Source organism: Vitis riparia, chromosome 8 (assembly GCF_004353265.1).
Source record: "Vitis riparia cultivar Riparia Gloire de Montpellier isolate 1030 chromosome 8, EGFV_Vit.rip_1.0, whole genome shotgun sequence".
Taxonomy (NCBI): Eukaryota; Viridiplantae; Streptophyta; class Magnoliopsida; order Vitales; family Vitaceae; genus Vitis; species Vitis riparia.
In genome coordinates this window covers 12,890,119-12,914,308 of record NC_048438.1, presented here as the reverse complement: position 1 = coordinate 12,914,308, position 24,190 = coordinate 12,890,119, and the positions used below count along the sequence as shown (strand labels likewise).

The 24,190-nt window shown below is 39.7% G+C and overlaps 2 protein-coding genes across 3 annotated transcripts; one reads left to right on the top strand and one right to left on the bottom strand.

Moving 5' to 3' along the window:
- Positions 1 to 1,040: 1,040 nt before the first annotated feature.
- On the top strand, positions 1,041 to 2,678 carry LOC117919999 (lysM domain receptor-like kinase 3). Its single transcript, XM_034837334.1, has one exon. The coding sequence runs from the start codon at positions 1,339 to 1,341 to the stop codon at positions 2,611 to 2,613; it is 1,275 nt and encodes a 424-aa protein (XP_034693225.1). The 5' UTR covers positions 1,041 to 1,338; the 3' UTR covers positions 2,614 to 2,678.
- A 1,141-nt stretch (positions 2,679 to 3,819) lies between these two features.
- LOC117920563 lies at positions 3,820 to 23,142 on the bottom strand. Of its 2 annotated transcripts, none has more exons than XM_034838174.1 (9): positions 22,930 to 23,142; positions 20,999 to 21,091; positions 19,332 to 19,509; positions 18,411 to 18,463; positions 12,293 to 12,383; positions 11,443 to 12,194; positions 11,019 to 11,246; positions 10,883 to 10,939; positions 3,820 to 4,394 (listed from the first exon to the last, which is right to left on the bottom strand). In XM_034838174.1, exons 2-9 carry the CDS (start codon positions 21,050 to 21,052, stop codon positions 4,182 to 4,184), a joined length of 1,626 nt encoding a protein of 541 aa, XP_034694065.1. In that variant the 5' UTR covers positions 21,053 to 21,091; positions 22,930 to 23,142; the 3' UTR covers positions 3,820 to 4,181. The 2 variants fall into 2 exon arrangements, with proteins under 2 accessions (XP_034694065.1, XP_034694064.1); XM_034838173.1 differs by having other exon boundaries at positions 20,999 to 21,098; positions 22,930 to 23,141.
- Positions 23,143 to 24,190: the final 1,048 nt, after the last annotated feature.

Genomic DNA, 24,190 nt, shown 5'->3' with positions numbered 1-24,190 from the left:
CAATCAAGTAACCCTATCACCCCCCCTTCTCTTCCCCTCTCTCCTTCCACATATATATAAAGAGGAAACGTCTTAGAGTCTTTGCTGAAACCCATACTTCACAGAAACCGAGCGTTTACAGTCTCCTCGTGGTGTTTCAATGAAGATCATAGCAGTGTTGTTTATTTTAATGCTATGCTGCCGCTTAGCAGCTTCGGGTGGAGGTGGTAGGGGTGAAATGGATGGGGAGGAGCAGGGAAAACATGTTGATGAGAAGGAAAGTAGAAAAGTGGGGCGGCACCCAGAAAGCAACCATGTAGAAAACCACCATGGCATACCTAGACAATACTACCACGATTGGGGTAGCAGTCCTGTGGGAAGTGATGGCGGTGGTGGTGGTAGTGATGATGGTAGTGGGTAACCATTTCTAGCGATCATGCATGGAACTTATGTTATGTACGTGATCTATGAATAAATTATTGTAACGAGTTTTGCTTCGGTTTCTTCTGTTGGGTTAGCTGTAACCTGTAAGGGCTGGTACGTGTCTTTGTAGCTGAAGAAATAATCGGTAATCAGTTTCTTCTGATTTGGTTAAGCTTGGAAGCAAATGAAGAATTCTGGTGTTTTGGGGCTGCGAACTAAGTGGATGTTAGTTGTACCTTACATCCACTCAGGGTTTTTCAAACACTAGTTTTGGACGCAAGTCTCAAACATGCATCACGTCTTAAAAGTGAATTGGATATCTCTAGCTTACAATGAAGTACCTGGGAAGTGAAATCATGTTTTCATTCACGTCACCTTCGCCACAGTTTTGCTCATTGGAAATTTGTGCCATGCCATTCCGTGATGTGGATGGTAAGCAACCATTGCTTATAATTCCAAGGTGGACTCTTAGAATTCGTACAAGCAGCTCAGGAAATAATTATTAATACATGTAGCATATGAGAATGTTATTTCTAGAGTCAAATTTGGCATAACTTTTGGCAATGCCATCCACTTGAGGGCATCTCTCCAACTGTCTATTTATAATTGGCAGCTGACGAATTTTAATGCTTCATATTGGCCGCCAAATTAATAGAGCAAGTTCAATAAAGCTATGAGGGTTGAGGGCGAAGAGTAGGGTTGGGCGTGAGAGTTGACTCTTGAATCCTTGAATCCTTATGTGACAGCAAAAGCTTCTGTGGTGTGGGCAGCCGACATATTCTCGACTTTCGTCAAGTCCGACTTTCCAACCTTTAGCTTTGGGTTGATCAAAATCAGAAGTGTAGACTCGTCTATCTTCTTAAAGAGTTAAAGGAGCTACCAGGCATGACAAATTTAATAGTTTATGCAACAGAAGAATCCTAATTTCCTTCATTCATGTGTAAATCCAAGCGACGATCCGACGGAATAGAGCCCAACTCAACCTCTGCGACTTCTCGAAGGCCTACGGCATCATCCCGTAATTCTTCTCATACTACCAGACCCTCACGCTCCTCCTCTGCAAGCGCCCAAAACGGTCTTTTCTGGACCTCACCGTCTACGACCCCAATTTCTTCCCCACTTTCAACCACTACTCTCTCAAGCTTCAGGCTCTCTCTATCTCAAAATCCTCTCATATTCTCCTTCTCCGAGATCTGCTCCGCCACCGCCAACTTCGCCGCCGGCAAACTCTCCTCCGCCGCTTGGCGCTGTTCCATTCGAGGCACAGACGTCCTCATCTTCCAACGCAAGCTCCGCCGTCCCATCGAGCCCCATCATCTCCACACACGGCTCTCCTTGATCGGTAGGGCTCACTACAACAACCTCGTCAAGCTCATCGGCGCATCACGCTCCAACGAACACGTCTACCTTGTCTACGAGCACGTCCAAGGTTCTAACCTTGCCACTTGTCTCCGAAACCCTAAAAACCCTCACTTCACAATCCTCTCAACCTGGATTTCGCGAATGCAGATCGCAACCGATGTCGCCCACGGACTCGATTACATCCACAGCTGCGACGGTTCGGATTCGAAACTCATCCACAATCACATCAAGAGTTCTTCCATAGTCGTGACCGAGCCTTCCTTCAACGCCAAGATCTGCCATTTCGCCACCGCCGAACTCTGCGGTGAGACCTCGGAGGATCAGATAAACTGCCAGGTCAGAGAGTTAGAAGATTTGGAGTCCCCTAAGTTGAAGAGATCAGTGAGCCAAAGCAGGACATTCGAAGGGACGAGGGGATACATGTCGCCGGAGTTCAAGTCAAGCGGGGTGGGAAGTCAGAAATCGGACGTGTTCGCTTTCGGAGTGGTGATGTTGGAGCTCCTATCGGGAGAAGAGCCTCTGAAGTACGAGTTTGAGAGAGCAAGGAAGTGTTACAGGAGAATATCAGTGATAGAAACAGCGCGAGAGGTAATGGAAATGGAGGGTGAAGATGAACAAGGTATGAGGGTAAGGAGTTGGATTGACAGGAGATTAAAGGATTCGTTTCCGGTGATGGTGGCGAGGAAGATGACCAAGGTGGCGCTAGAGTGCGTCGACATGGAGCCGGAGAAGAGGCCCGCTATGAGTCGGGTTGCTGTCAAGATTTCCAAGCTGTTTTTAGAGTCAAAGATTTGGTCTCAAAATATCGGAACGCCCTCCGACGCAACTCTCTCATTTGCCCCACGGTAGATCTTGTATAGGCTCTGACTTTTGACTTTTGACTTTTGACTTTTCAACCCCAAACATTACTCTTATACTCCTTTTAATTGCCTCCTGTTATCCAAAACATAGTAGACTTAATTTCACTAATATGTATTTTATTTATAAAATTTATTTTTTAATTAGATTCTAAGTAAAAAATATTTTAGGTAAATTTTGTTCTTTAAAGAATAAATTTTATATATGAAAATGGTAACGGAATTTAAAGTCAATGATTAATTACTATTCATTATATAATAAGGATGAAATCTATGGAAATTTTGATTAATGATTTTTTTTATTGGGTTAGATATATTATTATTTTATTTTATGGATAAGTCACATGAATTACTATTTTGTATACCATAATAAAAAATTTTAGAAATGATAATTATAATATAATATAACTTTATTTTAAAAAAATAATATTATTAAAGATAAAAATAATATGATGCTTATAAAAATCTTATCTTAATTAAATAAAAATATAATAAAAAATATGAATGTTCTTGCGTTGTGACTTGATATTCCGCTTCTTCAATACAGGAATAAATCATATTAAAAACACATAAAGACTCGTGATTCTAATTATAATATTTGAGAAGCTCTTTGAACAAGGCTTCAAGATATTTATTATATTCATATTCATACCCCTTCGGAATTTTAAAATTTGGCATTATTTCAAATATTTATATTTATGTTCACCCCCACTCGGGCATTTCCCACCACTTCATACGATTATAAAAACATAGCATGGAAAGCAACAAAACATTTTCAATAATTGAACTTTCAGTCTCGATGTACACACCCGGCACATTATTGGCATGCTATACAACCCAGACCTATATTTTATCACTCCAAATCCGTCAACATTTCTGTTCGCTTAGCCTTTATCTAACTAACAATTTTACCACTGTTTTTCAAACACTGAACGCAGGAACATTATCCCACAAAAGTGGGACCAAATATCAGCATGAACCCGTTCAAAGTTTCACTTGCGTGCGAGCACCATGCCTGTTTTAATATCAGATGTATGCTCATCAATGGAAGGAGGCAAACACACTCCAACATCAATATCCTCTCCCCCCGAAAAAAGATTATAAAAAAAAAAACATAACCTATCCATAAAAAGATGCATGCTCATGATTGAAAAGGAGATACAATAACATCCAACAAAAAGGGCAATCAGCTCACTAATCGAAAAACAAATTTACCTGCACGGGAAGTCATTAGCTGCCACCACAGTGGACATCATCTCACCTTTCAAGGGGAAAGAAAAAGAACCCTAAACTTCCTCACAGGGAAATTGTAAAATAAAAAATAAAAATAAAAAATGAAATAACTCACTCAGCTAGCTACCTTCCTGACTTGTAACATTGAAATTTTAGATTTAACTTAGGCAACATACACGACATTCTTCATCCATTGTATTCTAAAATCCGAAAATATGATGCACATGTGCATGTCGAAGCTAACAAAAAGTTTGTTGTTTTACAACAAATTTTAAGTAAATTTTATCGCCTATTGCTTTGCTGCAGCTGCCATGAAGGGCTCAGCTATCAAGTACAGTTTTTCCGAGGTACCAGTCTCCTACCCAGGCTGGAAGGAGCATCTTTACTTGTAGTCGGAAGCATGGCAGAAGTAACATGGCCAACATGTGGAAGCTTGGAGTTGCTCCCCTTTGGGTATGGATGAATAATTGCCAGTTCGCTAACACGGTGTAGCAGAGTCTGTGGTAAGGGCCGCATGGCATGCTTCCTTTTTTGCTCTACCTGCATCAACCATTTTTCAAACTTCAATTATTCTAATTCTATACCATAACCACTTCTTTGCCAAATAACAATTTGCTGGCCAATCTTGACCTACAAATTTTATTTTTAATTATATTTTGGCAATTCAGTTGGATGCGCCAACATATAAACACATATTTAGATTCTAATATATATAAAATTTCAAATCATGCAAGTCAACAACGTAAATTTATCCTCCCAAAAAAAATGGCAAGAAACAACTCCAATAAAATAAATTTTTGACATTTTACACTGATATTAAGGGTGCAAAAAGATATTAAGTATATTAATCCATGTTACAGATTTAAATGTAGTCATGCTACGGAATGCATACAATAAGCTGGGTCTTTAATATCTACATCTCCATAATCAACATGTACAGATTACATTGCCAGATGCAACCAAATTTTTGGAGCACCTAACCAATGACCAAATGTGGAAGGGTTGCCTAACTCACTACCAAATGTAGATGAACCTGCAAATTTTCTACTTATTAGTGCAGGTCAATGGTTAATTGCTAATTTTTCTTCATATAAAGTTGATCAGCTTTGCTTCACACTTGGACATTTGTCAATGTGAAGAAAACCGTCCATGATGGTAAGGATGGTTAATTGTCAATTTTTCTACATATGAAGTTGATCAGTTTTGCTTCACTCTCAGACATTTGTCAATTTAAAGAAATCCATCCAAAAAGTGCCTAAAGTATACACGATGTATACAAGGCCCAAAAAAAAATAGGGAATAGACAAAAACCAACACCCTCGCTTCACTTACAACCCAACCAATCTATGAAAACTAAAACCGACAAAGAATTAGACTCTATATGTACCCTAACCTGCTCCAAAAACATGTACATAAAGGAGTGTAAAATCACATGATCTATAAGTTCAAAATCTTCAAAAGCTCTTCGATTTCTCTCCTTCCATAAAGTCCAAAATAGACACAAAGGCGCAGCTTTCCAAGCCTTCTTCCTCTTCTTCCCAGCCCCCCACCAACTGATGAGGGCATCGTTGATTGAGAACGGCATCACCCACTAAACATCAAATAAATGCAAAATAAGGTGCCATGACATGCTTGCTTTAGGACAATGAATCAGAATATGGTTTGCTGATTACCCTTACACAAATAACATCTATTTGAAAGGCTCCAACCCCTCCTTTTTAGGTGATCTAGAGTTAGAATTTTTTCCCAAAAAGCTTCCCAAGCAAAGAAATTGACTTTCATTGACACCCAAGGATTCCACACCAAGCTTGTGGGGAAACCCTTCATATAACAACCAGCTAAGGAGTAGTAAGATTTGCCAGAAAAGCTTCCCCCTTTTCGCCATTGCCAAACTATAGCATCCTCCACTGACCATGTGCCCTTGCAACCTTCTAACCAAACCTTCCACCTCACCTAACTCCCAATCATTTATCTATCTAGAGAACACTGGACCCGTCTCCTCATTCTACTCCCACAATTGATCTACCCAAGCTGCTTTATTAGTCACAATTGAAAACAGCTTTGGGAATGTCACAGCTAAAGGTTCCTCCCCACACCACCTATCTTTTCAAAACTTCACCCTCTTGCCATCTCCCACTCTAAAGCCAATCCTGTCATAGATCCCCGTCCACCCACAACGAATCACCTTCCAAAGACTCACTCCATCGCCTTTTGTTGAAATTCTAGAACACCATCCTCCCTTTTCCTCCCCATGCTTTTCCTACAACCTATTTCCAAAAGGAATCATTCTCAGAAGCAAATCTTCAATACCACTTCCCGAGAAGAGCCTTATTTAGAAGAGATTAAGCTCCTTACTCCCAAGCCCTCTTCCTTTTTTTCCAAGCCAACAATAGACCATCTTACAAGATTAGGCCTTCTTTGGAGCTCTCCTCGCCCCCATTAGAAGTCCCTTTGAATCTTCTCTAATTTAAGACTCACCTTACCGGGGATCACAAATAAAAACATGAAATAGATAAGCAGGCTAGATAAAATGTTCTTTAATAAAGTCAGTTTCCTTCCTTTTGACAAGTACTACCTCTTCCACAAAGCAAGTCTTCTTTGAAATCTTTCCTCCACTGCACCCCAAGCATGAACAAACTTGAAAGGGGCCCCCCGTGAAAGACCCAAATAAGTAGAATGTAAAGAGCCCACTTTGCACCCTAACACATTAGCCAAGTCATCCTCCTCCGAGCATTAGCCATCTTGTGGAAAAACCGAGAATTTTTATCACCTCCTTTCAACCACAGCTGCTGTGACTTCTACCTCCATGAAATCTCTTCTATACTTGTCCACTTACTAAAATCGTCCACAGTTGTTCTTCTAGCCTCCGCATCTTCAAGGGATAGTCTCAAATCACTTTCTTTAGCATCCCAATAACCAATCTGAAAAAAGGCAGCCTCTTTGTTAGAGAAAATATTCCCAATCACCTCTCTGTTCGAGGTTTTGAGATCCTGCTTCAACACCTTTAGCTTGTAGGCTAAGATGTGGCTAAATAAGCCACTAAAAGTGTAGCCTGTCCACCATCTCCTCACCAGATCTTTGAACCCTTCCACTCTCAACCACATGTTCTTAAAACGAAAGGGGGATTTACCACTCCTGATCCCCCTTCATCTAGAAGAATGGGGGCATGATCGGAAGGAGGCCTCAGCAACAACTTTTGAGAAAGACCACTAAAGTGACCTTTCCACTCTTCTGAGACTAAGAAACGATCTAGCCTAGACGAGTAACTGTTGTTCAAGCCACCACACTAGGTGAAACACCCCCGAGCAAGGGATGAGTCCTCAATAGGAGCTCTTCAATGACCTCCAAAAAACACCTCATTGCAAAAGAGATTCTTGAGCTATTTCTCCTTTCTATGGGGAATCTAACCACATTGAAATCCCCACCAATGCACCAAGGATCCCCATAATTCGCAAAATTCCCCGAAGAACTCTCACCCCTTTTTCCAGTCCCTGAATTTGAGTCATAATTGATGGAACACCGAAGATTGTGTAATTCTCTCTCAAATCTAGACCCTGAGGTTGAAGCTTTCTTTTTTCCCTGTTGAGAGCTTCTGCCCTCCTTGGACTCCATCCTTCACCAAAGGGCTAAAATTCATTTTCAAAACCTTCAATTGGCATTCCCACAAACCTATTAAAGGCCAGCAACTTGCCAAAGGATTCCTCAAGAGGGTCCCCCTAGTCAGACAGCCAAATCCAGCTCCACGGACCGCTCCTTGTGCTGAAATCCACCTCCTTTAATGTCGCTCTACCTATCTTCAAGACACTCAAAGGCCTGGGCTCCATTATCAGTCTCAAAGGAGTCCCACTCTTATCCTCCCATGGAACAGGCTTCATCCAACCAGAGTGAGGCAAGAGATAGAGGAGTAGAAGAAGATGAGAGTTTAACCCGCCCAAGAAAAGTAGAAGAGGGAACGAACGGACCTCGAAATCGTGAGGCTTATTCCATTAACGCTTCATCTACAATGACTATGCAAGCTGTAACTAGGTCTCTCTCCTCTGACAGCGCACAGACTTCATCTTCATTCACTGCGTTGCTGTGAGAGGAATCACCAAAATGAGGAAAGAGATCTCTCTCCCCTTGTGAACCAAAACGAGCCCTAGAGGAGCTAGGGGTAGTTCCGCATTTAAAGCCCACTTCACTGCTGGGCTGACCCAAATCCCCTTTGTTTAAAGCCCTGCACACTTCATCAATGCCCAGCATCCCTTTTTTATTCGCCCAACCCATCTCGTCAAGGCCCAGCCCACTTCGCCCAGCATGGGTCTCCAAGAGTTTGGGCCACTCCTCCACCTTGCTACCGGGCCAATCCGAGCCTGCTTCTTCATAAGCAGACCCAACTGCACCAACTTTCTGCAACGACTAAGAAAAAGTGGGTTGTCTCACATCACCAGTGCTCCCAGCCCCATGGGAGGGTGACACACATCCTTCCCCACTTTCCAACGAGTGAGACTCCCAACCCACTCTCACCATCATGCGTGAGGCAGCACCCACTTCATCTCCTACCTTTTGTTGTTCTAATCTTCTGCTCTGCACCACCGCCACCCTAGGATAAAGTTCCCACCATAAAGGAATGGAAAAACACAAATCGCCCGCCACAACCCGTACGCTACTTGGGAAGAAATCTTTTGATCTCACCAAGATTCTCGCCCACTGTAGCTTGCGACCATTGGAGGAGCATTCATCCACCATTACAAACCCACCACAGACATCCCCAACCTGCTTAAAAAAGTCACCGTCCCACAAAAAAAGGGTAGCCCCAAGATTCTTACCCAAACTTCATCCGTCTATTCCTCTTCTTTTAAGCATCCTACCTCAAGAGACCATTCAAAAAGCCAAATTTTTTTCCCCATGTACCAGCCACGCCTTTCTCTAAAATCCTCTCCACCTCAAAAGGCACCTCAAACTCAAAGAGGATTAGGGGACCACTCAAAACGCAAGATGAAGTTCCCCCTTCACATGCTAGTAAGACTTGGCCAACAATCTTAAGGAAGAGAAGGGAGCTTGCCATCACCCCATCTGCCCACTAGGCAAAACCTCAAGTCTTTCACTTTGTTGAACACATCAATCCCTCCAACTTAGACCCAAACAACCTCAGCCACACCCTTCTTGTCGTTTCTAACTGCATCAGCAAACGAAATCCTTCCAACATAACCTTTATCTGAAACTCATTGAACCGGGTTAGCATCCTTAGGAACTACAGAAAGAGAGTCTGTGGGTACACCAAGGCTTCTAAGCTTACTAGCAAGCAACAACCAACCCCTTATCAGGCCTTTACCTTCAGGGAACACTAGCGAAAAACATCTTCCCTCTGCAGAACGAACTGAGCAATAGAGGAAGTTACCCGCTGGGTTCCTCCTGAGCTTCAACAAAAAACTTCTTTCCCCTTCCAACCAAAACTTTCTGAAACTACTCTTTTTTTCGGATTTGCAACAAGACTCGACCCCTTCCAACACAAAGCCAAACTTTTGGCTCTGAACCTAATCCAAACCACCAATACCTCTCTCTGTGCAGCACCTTGCCTTTCACAATCTCAGTCAATATCTCGAAGGACTTCGACTCTACAAAGAACCAATACTTACCTTCTAAGAGACTCATTGTTCACAGTAAGAGATCCCTTATTTTTTGCCAAATCAAAGCTAATCCATCCATGATAGCAAGGATGGTTAAATGTTAACTTTTTCTTCATATAAAGTTGATTACTTTTGCTTCACACTTGGACATTGGTCAATGTAAAGAAACCATCCATGATGGTAAGGTAGAGCATATCATATGGCATTTATAAACAAATGCCAAAGCATGCCCATAGTTGTGAAAGGCGCGCCTTAGGCTCCGGGCGGCGTGACGCCACCCTCCGATGCCTCGCCTGAAGGCAAGCGACGCCCCTTCACGAAGGCGCCGCTTAGGCGCGACGTGATCCACAAGTGCGCCTCGATCCCTTACCTCCTTCTTCTTCTTCTCCTTCTCTTCTTCTCCAGCGTCGGGTTGCAAAGGGCAAAGAGAAGCCCTAATTTCTTTTTTTCTCTTTTAAGACCAAAACGACGTCGTTTGATCCCTGTTCTTTTAAAAGAGCAGCGTCCAAAACAACGTCGTTTTGGACCTGTTTTAAAAGAGTCAAAACGACGTCGTTTTGGCCTTGTTTTCCCTTGCAACCCCCTTTTCTGGTTGTTTTCAACCGGACAACTCTTCCAAAGTTTGCCCTAGCCTCAGTCGTGTAGTGGAGAAGTGAAGAAGACGAAGAAGAGGAGGAAAAATAGGAGAAAAATAGAGGAAAAATATATATAAATTAGGATGCGCCTCACTTCACTAAAGCCCGCGCCTTAGGTGTGTCTTGCGCCTCAGGCTCCTTTGCGCCTTGGTACGCCTTGAACCTTTTAAAACTATGAGCATGCCAACACATCATAGGCACATCTTAAAGAGCACATTTAGGACAAACATCCAGACCTATTTCATGTCATACCAGAACCTCAAAATATTTTGAAGTGTCAATGTAACATAGATTACAGTGAATGATGATTGGACTACTGAAATTTCTAATCTTCATAGCTAGTGAAAAGCATTGAGATGCAAATGCAGGTTCCATCCATGATAGTAAGGTAGAGCACATCGTATGGCATTTATACACAAATGCCAACACATCACAAGCACTTCCTAAAGAGCACATTTAGGTCAAACATACCATGCCCTATTTCATGTCATGTCTAAACCTCAAAATATTTTGACATGTCCATGTAATATAAATGACAATGAATGATGTTTGGACTAATGAAATTTCTAATCTTCATAGCTAGTGCAAAGCATTGAGATGCATATGCAGGTGTCTTTCATATTTGCATAATTAAAAAGTAAAAAACATTAATATGTAGGATATTAATAACAAGCATCAGCATAGTTCAGAGTTCGTATTTAACTATGATAAAACAAATTTTCAAACCAGTGGAACCAGATATACCCTACACATAGAGATAGAGGAAGCAGGGTGGGTGACTGACCTCTCTCTTGCTCTGTAATTGGGCACAGCTAGCTCTTAGAAGATTCCGCCATTTGTCCTGTAGAGTTCCCAAGTAGTAAACAAATTTCAGGTTCAAGAACAAAGAAAATCATTTAATTGAATGCAGTATGGAGTACCCTCAAATCCACAGGTGTCCGGTAAGCAGATGATGAGAAAAGAAGTCTCTTTATATCAGTCCATCTTCCAACTCCATAGTGAGAAACACCATCGACCAACTTCATCACCTCGGAAAGAGTCCATAGCCTTTGATGCTTCCTTCGATCACCGCTAGTTTCAGGTCTCTTTATTGTCATACAGTCATCTTCAGACTCAGCTGGGGAAGATTCCTCATCGGAGTCAAGGTCCTGTTCAGGAACGTACAGTGCATGAAGTTGGTTTATGCCATTTTCAGTATTTCAATAGATAGTGCTTTTGTATTTATGAAGACTTTTTCTTAACCATTCGTTTAGTTAATACAAACATAGAACTCTTTTTCTAGCCTAAAACTCTCCACATCAATAGGCTACTATAGAAGATATAGCAGATGAAGATTTTCCTTACCGAGATAGATGCATACTTCTTTAGACATCCTTTCTGCACCCCAACTTCAAATGGTGTCTGATCACTAGATCTACCATAAGACCCACTAGGAACCAATGGTGCTGCACTAAATCCCTTATGATGAGTCTCACTGCGATGCCTGTTCCCTAGAAGCTTATTCTTTGTAGTAGTAGTGGAATTTTTTGGCCTACCCCTGTTAGATTTTGACTTCAGATCTGAAAATTCTTCAATATACCTCCGAGTGGGTCTTCGCATCCTCTTCTCCGAAAGAAGCATCCCAACGTCACTTGCTTCAACAGATCTCTTTCTTGATCCCTTCCGGCCAGCAAAACTCTCCTTTTTCATACCTTGGCCTATTGAACTAGCCTTGTTATATTGCAAATTTGTGAAAGTCACGTCCTTTCGATTCTCAACCAAAGGTATACCACTCACCAAGTTTGAAACATTATCCACTCCATCAGGATTCTGTAAATTAAAAGCAGAGCCTTGCAGCTCCATCTTGCCCTCAACAAGCATTTTACACTCACATTTGCTTCTAGAAGTGCCATGTAAAGTACAAATGGTCATCTTGTCAAGATTATTCCCACATTCAGGCACTGGAATGGTTCCTGTTGATGATTCTGATATCCCAACAGCACCATTATCACTACCGCTAAATCCTGGAGAATGACTCTCAGAACTTGAGTTCCCCAGGTGTGATCCTGCACAAGGACCATTGTCCAGTTCTGAAACTGTTTCAGCAAATTCAATATCTGTACTCATAAAAATGTGGGGAAAATGTTAGCATCAGCTTGCAATTTTATTGTAGTAATGGAGCTGAAAAATCACATAAGATAATCAGAAAGTTTACCCAAAAGATAATCTTCACAAGCACCAGATAGACTATTTGTTGCATGAAGATCCCCAACTTCTGCAACTTCATGCAGCATTCCATCAAAAACCTACAAACGGAATCTCATTATAAATGAATAACAGATACTAAAAATAATATGAGCATGTAAAGTATCATCCTAAAGTTTAGTATAGCCTGAGGTACTGCACACCAAGTGAGCAACAGAGGCAAAATAAAGATGTGCAAGTCTAAAATATTTTGGAAAAGCTCTAATTTAAGCAGAAAGCAAAAGAATGTTCAGAACATGATTTATGCTCAACATACCCAAACAAAGATTAACAAGTCCATTTTAGCAGATTGGTTTATGTAAAGCAACTCCACAACTTTCTTTTCAAAAGGCAAACTAGTACATGCATGCATACATACAAAAGACACCAAGCAAAAAAGGCGGCTAACCCCAGGCCAAAAAGGGTGCTAACATCAAAAGGCACTAAACTCAATAGAAACAAATATAACAAGCACAAGATCAATCAGCTTAACACCTACCATAACTATCGATGAAATCTAAATAACATATATTCACACCCCCTGGTGGACTCCTCGACCAAGCAAACCAAGATTTAAGAATCATATATTTTAAACCTATTCAGAATGCTCTGAACCATCAAAATAGTTTTAACTTTGATCTATCCAAATGCGCCAAAGCAAAGCATGAAGAATCCAGCTGCCACAACTTCGTATGCCCCTTACAATGGAACTTTTATGCCAGCCCACAAAACAAGACAAAACCCAAGACCCACCAACTAAAGAGACATGGACAGGATGGGGAAAAAGAAACAAGGAACAGCACAGCCACAGAAATGATTAAGAATAGAAGGGGTGGAAGCCTGCTGCAGAGGAGGAGTGTTGAGGTGGAGTAAAGGTTGGGAGGATGGTGGGAGGAGGTTTAGTTTGGAGCTGTGTGCAAATGGAGTGGGGAGATTCTTATTCTGTTCAGTTGTTGCCAAGGAAGCTAAGAGGTTCTCTCTGATCTTCCCAGAAGGGAAAGGCTTTCTTAAGGGATGGACAGTTTTGGCGGAGAAGCTTCACCTCCTTGGGGTAGCTCCTAAGGCTGAGTCTAGGAAAGGTGCCTCCTCAGCTGAGGAGTTGCAAGAGTCGTTGGTGGTTATAGAAAAAGGATCCTTTTTGGATCCAAGAAGAATCTGGGCCTGGTAGGAGAATCAGCCTGGGTGCAACTAGGTTTGAAGGAAATCCAAAGTAGAGTGGACCAGCTGAGGAGCTGTTTGGTTGGGAGTTTTGTGAATGCTTCTGACTCATTGCCATAGTTGAATGTAGTGAGAAGGTGGGCGATTCAGCTTTGGTCTCTGAAAAGGGGATTGAAGCTCTCAGCTCTTGGTGCTGCTCTATTTTTGTTTGACTTTTAAGGATAGTTCCGAAGCTGAGGGTGCTAGTAAGAGGCTCAAGGAGACTTAAGGAGTTTGTCTTGCATCTGGAAAGGTGGAGTCCCGAAGTAGGGTGTTTTAATAAGGGTGTGGCACCAAAGGAAGTGTGGGTGTGGGACTCCCGCTGCACCTCTGGAGTCGAGAGGTGTTCAAAAGGATTGGGGACTATTGTGGAGGTTTTGTGGCCGTGGATGAACACACCGCTTTCATGGCACAGTTGGAGTGGGCTAGGATCCAGGTGAATTCGGGTGAACAAGCTTTGCCTAGCTCACTATAGGTGGTAGTGGGCTCTTCCAGTTTTTCTTTACAACTTGTTATTCCGAACTGCAGCAACCATGGAGGCATAATTCAGAAGGTCAGGGGAGATGGAGTTGTTTAACGTGCCGCTGAGGCAGTGGGGGTGGAGTCAACTGTGGTGCAGGCTGCAGGTGGTGGCGTGTTGTTTCCTGGTGGAATGAGGAATACAATAGGTGAGGGAGCAGATTGTAGACTTGCAAAAGCTGCTGTTAAGCTGTCAGAAAAGGGGGTGGTGACAGGGGGACTGATGAAGGTGAAAGGACTAGTGATGGGGACTGGAGGAGAGAGTTTTTGAGTAAGGGAACCCATGTCATGGATGGATGTGAGATACACCACTTGGGCCAAGTCTGCTCACTTAAGGGAGATTTAGAAGTCCTTGGGCCTAGTGTTTTAGAGGCCCATCTGGCCTTGGGTCTTTCTCCAAGGGTTGACTTAAATGCAGCCCAATCCCAGTGTCTGCCAGAGAGGGGGGGGCCAAGTGAAGACTGGGCTCCACTCAAGGCTTTTAGTGGAAGAGAAAACTTGGGCCTTGTCACTTTGGGTGAAGCCCGTCTTCCTTTGGGCAGTTGCAGCTTGGAGGCCCAATGGAGTGGTGACCCAGTGGTTAAGTTTTTAGAAGAAGTGGGCCAGGTATGTTTGGGCCAACAGGTTCTGAGCAGCGAGGGCTTTTTAAAGGGGGAAAGGGATCCCTTAGCTTGCAGCGTTGCAGAAGGTGGTCTCAATGATGGCAAAAGGGCAGCCCCAACTCCTCTGTCATCGGCTTGCCATCTGCTGCTTACTGACGAAGCCCTCATGGAGGAAGCGACAAGATTTCCAGTGGAAGGTGTCTCCAATAATCTTTCATTTCCAGTTTGTCCTTTGGGGGGAGGGTCCTCTTCTTCAACTTCTTCCATGTCCATAGAAGAGGATGTTTCTTCAAGGAGGATCGATAGTTTGATTCCATGGAGGGAGCAAGATGTGGGCCTCTTAGCTGAGGACAAGGGCAATGTTTACAGGCCCCTATGTATAATTTCTGACGAGGGCTTGGTTGTGGAAGCCTTAGAGAATAATCCCAAGGTTGCCAAGATTACAACCCTAGAGGCGAGTGGTGAGGAGAGGGCTTCAGAAGAAAAGAGCCTCTCTAATCTATCTTACCAGAAATTCATCTCATTTAGCAAGTTTATGGGTATGTAAATGGATGGGAATGAGAAGGAAATTGCATCCCTACTCAGAAAGATGGAAACCAAAAAGCAGTGCAGAGCTCAAGTTGCAAAGAGGAGGCCCCCTTCCACACCCCACTTGGTTAGGGAGCTTCAAAATTTGGAATGCTCGGTCAATTATAGCAAGTCAAACAAAAAAAGAGAGAACGAAGCAATGGGTGGGAGTTGGTTTGCAAGTGACCTTGTAGGTTGTGTTTTTGGGGTTGTTGTTGGATGGCCTAGGGTTTAGGTGTTCCGCTTTCCAAAGAGTGGATGAGGTAGTATTAGGTTCCTTCAATTTGTTACTCACCCAAGTGTTTGTAAAGTCTAGGGTTTTTTGGGGTTGTAGGGTGAAGTCTTTTGTTTCGAGTATTGGTTTGTTGTCTTTCTTTACTTTTGCTTGTATTCAATTGCTACTTGTATACTATGTGTGTACTTTGTACACCCTTTTCAAGCACTTTTAATATATTTGCTTTATTTACCTATCAAAAAAAAAAAAAAAACCTACCTAAAAACCAAAAGGATTAACTTAAGGTTTTGTAGAATTTCCAAAGTGGCTTTAGAGAAAAAAATGGTGTCATTTGCAAATTGTAAAAAAAGATACTTTAGTCCTACCCCTATGGACTATGAAACCCTCAACTAGGCCGATTTGCTCTACTCTGATCATCATCCTACTTAGAACATCCACTACAATGGTAAAAAGAAAAAGTGATAGAGGGTCTCCTTGTCTCAAACCTCTAGTGGCCTTAACACAACCTTCGGCATTTCTATTAACCAAGACTACAAAACTTGTTGAAGAAAAGTAACCCCTTATCTAGGACATCCATTTTGTGTTGAAACCTTTCCTTTCTAGCACATGATACAAAAAACTTCAATCCACATGGTCATAGGCCTTTTCAAAATCAATTTTGAAGACCACCCCTTCCTCTCTAACCTTCTTTTCTCATCCATCACTTCATTAGCTATCAAAACAATATCTACAATTTGTCTTCCCTCAACAAAGGCTCCTGAAGATATATGGTTAGTTTCTTTTTTTTTTTAGTTCAAAAACAAAAGATGTACTAATTAAAGTGAAGAAAAACGAAGGATGAGATATATGGATAGTTTCATGGAGAACTCTACGTAAGCGCCTTGATAAGACCTTAGTTATAATCTTATATAAACTTGTAACCAAGTTAATAGGCTAGAAATCTGAGATTTTGAGTGTTTTGACTTTTTTTGGCATAAGAGCAATGAAAGTGGCATAAGTAATTTGATTTATTACCCCATTACTGTGGAACTCTAAAAACACCATCATAAAAGCCTCTTTCATCACATCCCAACGCTCTTTATACACTGCAATAGTAAAACCATCAAGGCAAAGGGCCTTGTCCTTATTTAGTTGGAAAACAGCAAGACATACCTCTTCTTCAATAAATGGATGGTCTAGCCAAGTAGAACTCTCTCTAGTGATGGGGAACCACTCTAAACCTTCCATCCTCCAAGAAACACCTAAGGGTTTAGAGTAGAGCTTTCCAAAAAAATTCACTCTCTCTTAAATATTTTCAATGTTGCTCAGAGTTACTCCCCTCTCAAACACGAAGGACTTTATGAATTTCCTATTTTGCCTTCCATCGGCCACTCTATGAAAGAGCTTTAAATTGCAATCTCCTTCTTTTATCCATTTAGCAGGATTTTTGCCTCCCATGAACCTCTTCCTTCAACAAAACTTCCTTTAGATCTTACTTCCTTAAGGCTCCCAATGTTGAGAGATCAGAAGTCAAATTTCCTTCTTGTTCCAATGAGTCAATCCAAACAATGTTTGAATGAATATTATTCTTCTTCTCTTTTAAATCTTTGAACAACTCTTTGTTCCAGTATTTAAATTTAGATTTAACAAACTTTAGTTTCATCATAAATCGATGACCTTCCTAACCACCAACCTAACACTCCTGCCACCAAAGCCTAAAACTTTCCTTAAAATTAGGGTGGAGCAGCCACATATTCTCAAACCTGAAAAGAGTCAGACCCCACTTAAAAGGGTTAGTATCAAAACAAAAACCAACCCCAACACACAGAAGGACATATAATAGTAACAATAACAAGAATAATAATATAATAACATTTTTTTATAGGCAATAATATAATTATATGAAAAACAACAAATTGAAAAAACCCTTCAAGAACTCCCATGGGAATTCCTCGACTCAAGTAACTTACATAATGCCCCATCCTATAGCCATGGAGTTTGTTTCATAGCTTAGAGATTAGTCTTGTGACTCAAAAATCAAGTACAATATAAAAATAGGCAAACCATTAAGAGACAATTACTACAAAAAAAACTTAAACAGACAAAACAGTAAAGCAGAAAATGCAGTACTAAATTGAATAATGAAAATTGTATATACAGCATCACATCCAACATAAGCTTAGAGATCAATCGTGTATGTGTGTGTGGGTGTGAATGAAATGAAAGCATAATCAATTAACATCCTAGCTAGAATTGCTGAACAATCAAGTGTGATGTAAAAATATGCAACACAAGAAATGACAATAACATAAAAATAAAAATAAACTAAATTGGTAAGAAATAAATGCAGCATAAATGCAGTTTAAAGTTGAATAATGAAAATTTTCTATAGAGCATTATGCCCAACATGTCACTATGTTACACAGAAAAATACTCCATTGTAAATTGCAGAATGAATGCAGTATTAAATTGAATAAAGAAAATTTTCTACAGACCATTATGTCCAACATGCCCCTAAGTTACACAGAAAAAACTCTCATCCATTTGTAAATCAACACTTGGTGCAAAAATTAACAAATGAGAAAATTTTCTCCCTATTTTTGATTGACAGATTTTTTTCCCTCTCTTTCTATGATGGGGAATGACAGAAAGGCATTTATCCTAGATATGAGTGAAGCAAACCCTGAGTGATATGGGTCTGCCCCTCTAACTTTACCCTTGTAAACACTGAGGAGGCCTCTAGGTTATTGCCATAGGTCACTTCCATTGAGCTACAGCCTTGGGGGATTCTTTGATCGACAAATATCATTTTAATTAGTTTAAGGAATTCAAATTTTAAGCATATCTAGTCTTCTAATAAATTGCAATTGTATCAGTTAGAATAAAAGAATTCATATAGATCCCCTTTACATGATGAAACTTTTTTAATTAATCAAAAGAGCAACATTGAAGAGACATGGAGATATCTGTGCAACAAAAAATATACATACTCCAAGTTTTAGCTCATCTTCCCCTTCCCGAGTAGTATTTGAATCCATCCCACCTTAACAAGCACAAGAAATGCACCAAATTAGATTGGCTAATTTGACTAAAGAAAACACAACCAAGCAAAAACCACAAGGTTCACCTTTTTTTTTCAATAAAATTGTTATTGAAAGGAATCAGATTAAAAACGAAAAAGAAAGGAGGAACATGAAAAGGGTAACAGTTGTGCCCAACAAAAAAATTCAACACCTAAAAGTAGTTTTCTTTATCAAGTCACTTAATGTACATTGCATTGACTTAGGTATCTATAACAACTACATTTTTAAAAATGTCAAAACTCCTCTAACCAGCACATCTTAAGATAGAAAGATTCTGGTAAGCAAGAAGCATTAAAGTAAAAACAAAACAACTTCTGCTATTATATAGAAAAATAAGATATGCAACTACAGAACAAAGTTGAAGGCAGCAACACAAAAATGCTTTAAAACTATAAAAGATAATACAAGTTCTAACCATATTACAAGTGAATGAAAAAACTGAGGCATATTCCTCAGTAGGAAACCTATTCCAACAGGGCATCATGTTTCTGAGACTAATGGTAATCTTCCAGAAAAATACTAGGATACATGTCCCTGTCAGATGGTGTGCGTGCATGCACGTGTGTGTGTGTGTGTGTGCGTGCTTTATTTATCTTCTGGTTTTCTTTTTCCAGCCAAGCATGGTTGGCTGAGACTTGAACAATTCTTACTTTGGGCATCAAAGGAAGAGGTGGAAGGAAGCCTGTCAAAATTGTGCCAATTATAGATTGATCAATCAGATAAAGAGGTTATCTATCTCCGTTTTTCCCTCAATACCAGAGCTTAGAAAATACATGATCTACCAGTAGAATCATGGACAAAAACAGAAAAGAAGTAATAGTCCATTACCACTATGGCTTTCTAGGCCACACTCAAATCTGCCAGGAATATCTTCAATGTCCAAGCACTTCTTTAGAGACAAAACACCATCCACAGAGACATTATCATTTTTAGGTTCAGCAAGTAAATGCTCAACTTCAATTGCTTCATCTTCCAAAGCAGGAACAAAAGATTCATCTTCGTTAACCTAAGGAAAAAACAAAAGAAACAATACCACAACACAGAAGTTCAGGCAAGTACACATGTAAAAAATTAAAAGCACATTCCAAGAGATCCAGCTTGAGGAACAGCTTGGCATAGTGCACAATGAAAAAGGACAAAGGCTTCAGTAGAAGTCCCAAAGAACAGGCTCCTACTCTATCATAAAAAAGAGCTCCAATCATATCCACAACACTTTTTTAAGTACATCAATGATAAAGATGTCATATTGCATGCACCTCTTCAAATAAATCATCTTTCCATTATAACTAGACATTTATTCCAAAGTTGTTGGATATAAAGTGCAACACTTATCAGTAAAGGGGAAAAAAGTGACTGAATGAACTAGTTTTTTATTTTTTAGTTTTCTATACAAGAAGCCCTTCTTTTTTTTTTTGTCCCTACAGGAACTCCATGCTGGAATTTCCCACAACTCCATCACAACCCCTTGCTGCCTGAACAAGACCTCACAGGCATGAACTAGTGTTTTATACTGCTCACAAATGATACCATTGTTACTTTTTGCACCATAAGAATTAGTATTCATAAGGTGAGATTATAAGTTTTACCTAGCACAACCCTTCTCTCTCCAAACTTGAGGTCAGCTTTGATTTATATATAGTGCACCACACACAACAAAATCAGAAATCCATCTTGAATAGAAAGATTCATTGTGTGATCCTAAACATCCATTACTTGAGGTTCATCATAACCAACAATATATATTGTTTTTTTTTCTCTTCATGATTTAGAGTATCGGCCAAACCAAGAGGTATGCACATGTATTTTTGCATTGGCAAGGTCCCATTCACATTTATAGTCTTATGCACTTATTAATTAAGAAGTAACACTTGAATGTCAACTCAAGTAACAAAGAATACCTTAAAGTTATCATTCAAAGGCACATATCACAGATATCTATAAATACCAATTAACAAAGAACAGTAATGTATAATACAGTGATTATCTGCATCCATAAATATTGAGACTTATTGTGGGGGAGAGAGACATATTGCACCTTTGGAAAACCAAATGAAACAATTGAAAAATAAGATTATGGTAGAGGAAAAGCACTTTGACAATGATGCTCTCACCTAAAAATTGGTTTCGAGACCACTTAAGAAAAGAGTTTTAAAATGGTTGGGAGCAAGATCATGATTTCTTTGTAAGAAAGGGAACAATCAAAATTTTTTTTACAAGGGAAAAGAACATAGTTGAGTTGAATCAAACAAATTACTTTGCTCATGATTCAGCTATAATTCAGCCATACAATGCATTCTATGATCTGAAACTGTTGAGTCTACCCAAGACAAATTCAAAGGAAGAAAAATAGATTACATGCACTTGATCTGCAAGTTATGATATAGGAAGAATAGGCAAAGTCATGCCCACAGCATAACTATATTATCTAAGCATTTGAATACATAAAATCATAACATGCAATGGCAGAAAAAATTCCCAGTAAAGAAAATACTCACCCTTTGGCATTTCATGTTCACATACTTCTTAAGAGAAGGTGCTTCTTGTACCATGTCCAGTTATGCTTTTCAACTTGGGTTGGTACCTTCATACTGTTTCCTAACATTAGAATGAAAAGGTGAATTCATAAAAAAATTGAAGTCATTCTATAATCATCATCACAATATACTCAAGCAAACCAGCTATGCTGGCTCTCCTCATCATCAGCAACATATTAACAGCCACAATTTCAGTCAGAACAGGGTAGATCATCATGCTGACCAAAAAGAAAAGAAAAATATGATGTATAGACAAAGACTTTTAATGCTGACAAGGCAACTGCACAGAATGTGGACAAAGCAACACAACTATATGAATGTGTGCATGTGAATTGTCTAATCAAACAAATAATTCTATATTTGTTTGGAAATTTTCTATGCAGGTGAAAGAACCTTAGGATGATACTTTTTTGGAAAAAAAAAATGCACCTAAAAGCATAAAACAAAAGAAAAAAAAAAATTAATTTAAAAAAAGGTTCAACAGAAAGAAAAAAAAAAAAAAAAAGCCATAGATTGCCTGTGCATCCAGACATTTTGAAAATAAATAGAAGTGTGTTAGCAACCATGCAAATGTTAGAACATTCAGAAACACCACATATCAGAAAGTGTGAATTTGCAATCATCTGTTGGAAGAAGTTTACATAATACATTTTTATCACATGGAAATAAAAAGATGATCTTAAACCAGCACAGTTTATTATGAAGGAAAAAGCCTACAGGGTATATATATGTATGTATGTATGTGTGTACATATATATGAGCATAAATCCCCAAAAAACTAACTTGTACTGTACCATGTTTAAAAATAATGATAAGAACAAGCAAATAGAATACCATTAGAGATTGCGAAGCACAATTTTGTACTTATAACAAACATTCCTTCTAAACTTTTATATGGTAAGAGAATCTTAGTGAATGGTGTCTACTCATAGAAACTAAATTCTTAACAAATACATCACCTTTATCCTAATATGCTTGAGGGAACATAACCATAAATCTCTATATTTCACTTCAATGCATCATCCCAGTCAGCTAGAAAATGAAATGACAAATAAAGAAAAATTTGAAAGCACCTAGAAATATTGACCACATAAACCTACTTATATATACAAAGAAATTAAGGGAAAAAAAGGGTAGAGGCCTGACCCACCCATCTGGAAAACACTAGCAAGATATTGAAGATACAAATGTGAATTAAAACCAATCCAAATAATATATGACTCGCATTCATTTATAACAAAGAAGTAGTTGTGCAAATGTAAAAGGGACCATTTCCCTTTAATAGAGGAGTAAAACAAATCCTAATTGGAAACCAAATAATGTGTTAACAAGTTCTCTTTCCACAAGAATAGCCTAAACGAAGTTTGCCCAAAAGCTATACACAAATTCCTATGATTAGAACAAACACATACATTCAGTGAACTCGTTCATGCATGCCCAAAACAACCAAGAAAACCTAAATTATGCAGAATGGTATTACCCATGTGGTTCCAACCCAAAAAAATTCAAGCAAACCAAACAACAGATAGACAAACAAACATTCAAATTAGGAAAACTAGAACCAAGCACACAGGAAAAAAAAAATGACAATCAAAAACCAAATTCATTTTTTTTGAAGAAAAAACTACACTGGTTGATTGCTATCAAAGTGTCAGAAAATAAAAGAAACTAGGGTTTTCATTCCCAGATTCTCGATCACCTGCGACCCTAAGAAACAAATACCTCCACTCAAACAAACCTAATAGAACAATTTGATTTTCAAACCAAACAACATTTAATTAAAAACAAAAACAACAAACAACAAACAACAAACAAAGCCCAAAATTTTCTTTGCTTTTTCCCCGGTTTTCTCAGCAACCAAACAGTGTAAAATAATAAATAAATGAACTCACCTCGTTCATCGGTACGGACACCCCGAGTAGCTGAAAACAGTCCGATCTACTGAACCCTAGGGTCAGAAAACCTAATGAGAGTGAGCGAATACAAGATCTGGATTTTTATAGAGAGAGAAAGTAGAGAGAGAAAAAGATTTGTCAGAGAAATTCGAGCGAATGTTCGAAACCGAAAAGCCTAAAACCGCCAAAAAGCGACACGAAATAGAAAGGATAGAGAGAGAGGGGTGGGAGTGTGTGTGTGTGTGAGAGAGTATAGATAGCGAGGGGAGGAATGCTTTTTTATTTTTCACTTGCATTCGATGGAATCGAAATATTTTTCAAAGCTGTAGGTTAATTTAATTTTGAAATCCGGTGCGGTGACACGTGGAGAACAGTGAGCGTTTCAATTTGTGGTAGACAGTGACGGCGTTATGGGCGCTATGGCAAGCATGTAGGTGAATTGTACCTGGGATTAAAACTTAACGCCGTACTCCCCTTATCTTTTCCTTGGTTGGAACTTGGATGGCCCAATAAATAAACAAACAACTTCATCCTCACTTTATAAAATTAATTCTAACAACAAAAATTAAGTAGGACCGAAAAACCTATATAATATAAACATTTTCTTTCAACAAAACATTCCTGCGCTTCATCCAACTGCCCTTCGTCCAACTGCCCTTCATTTAGGTAGCATTTATTTTTGCGTATGCGTCCCCTTGACTCCTTGAGTCAAACCCCCGGAGTGCTGATACCTCAAGTAAGGGGAGCGTGAGGTTTGGACGGTTTCAAACATCTCTACTAATTGCATCATTAGAAATGCCTTGCCGTTCCCCCTTGTTTACTGCCTCCAACGTTAATGTAGTCCATGGGATTTACCGCCTTAGCCATTGAAAAACTGATGTGCCTACTACCCTTAAACTCGTACCAGTCATTCTGTATATCATCATATTGGAATTCAACAGCGGGTATAGACTGGAGTGTTTTTGGCCGAGTATCTCTAGCTTTCGAAAATTGTTGGCAGAGAATAATAGTACAGGTTTTTGTTAAAGGCAAGGACATTGGCAAAATAACCAACTATTGAACTAGGGAATTAGGGAGGCTGTGTCCTTATATATCGGCATAGATAGAGCATAATCAATGAATGAACGATTTTGGTAGGGCCTACTTGTTCGGTGTCTAACGAAAGGTTTAAATAAATAATGCACCAGTAGCCTAATAGGGTGGTGTAACGCATTGTGATTGGGAAAATCGGCCTGAACCTTGCAGAGTTTGAAACTGA

Excerpts from the sequence above, each read along its gene's own strand:
- LOC117919999 (XM_034837334.1), top strand. The coding sequence starts at position 1,339 with ATGTGTAAATCCAAGCGACGATCCGACGGAATAGAGCCCAACTCAACC.
- LOC117920563 (XM_034838174.1), bottom strand. The coding sequence starts at position 21,052 with ATGGTACAAGAAGCACCTTCTCTTAAGAAGTATGTGAACATGAAATGC. Across the intron at positions 18,464-19,331 it reads TGGCCTAGAAAGCCATAGTG|GTGGGATGGATTCAAATACT; the intron begins GTAATGGACTAT and ends GTGCTTGTTAAG. Across the intron at positions 4,395-10,882 it reads AATTACAGAGCAAGAGAGAG|GTAGAGCAAAAAAGGAAGCA; the intron begins GTCAGTCACCCA and ends TGGTTGATGCAG.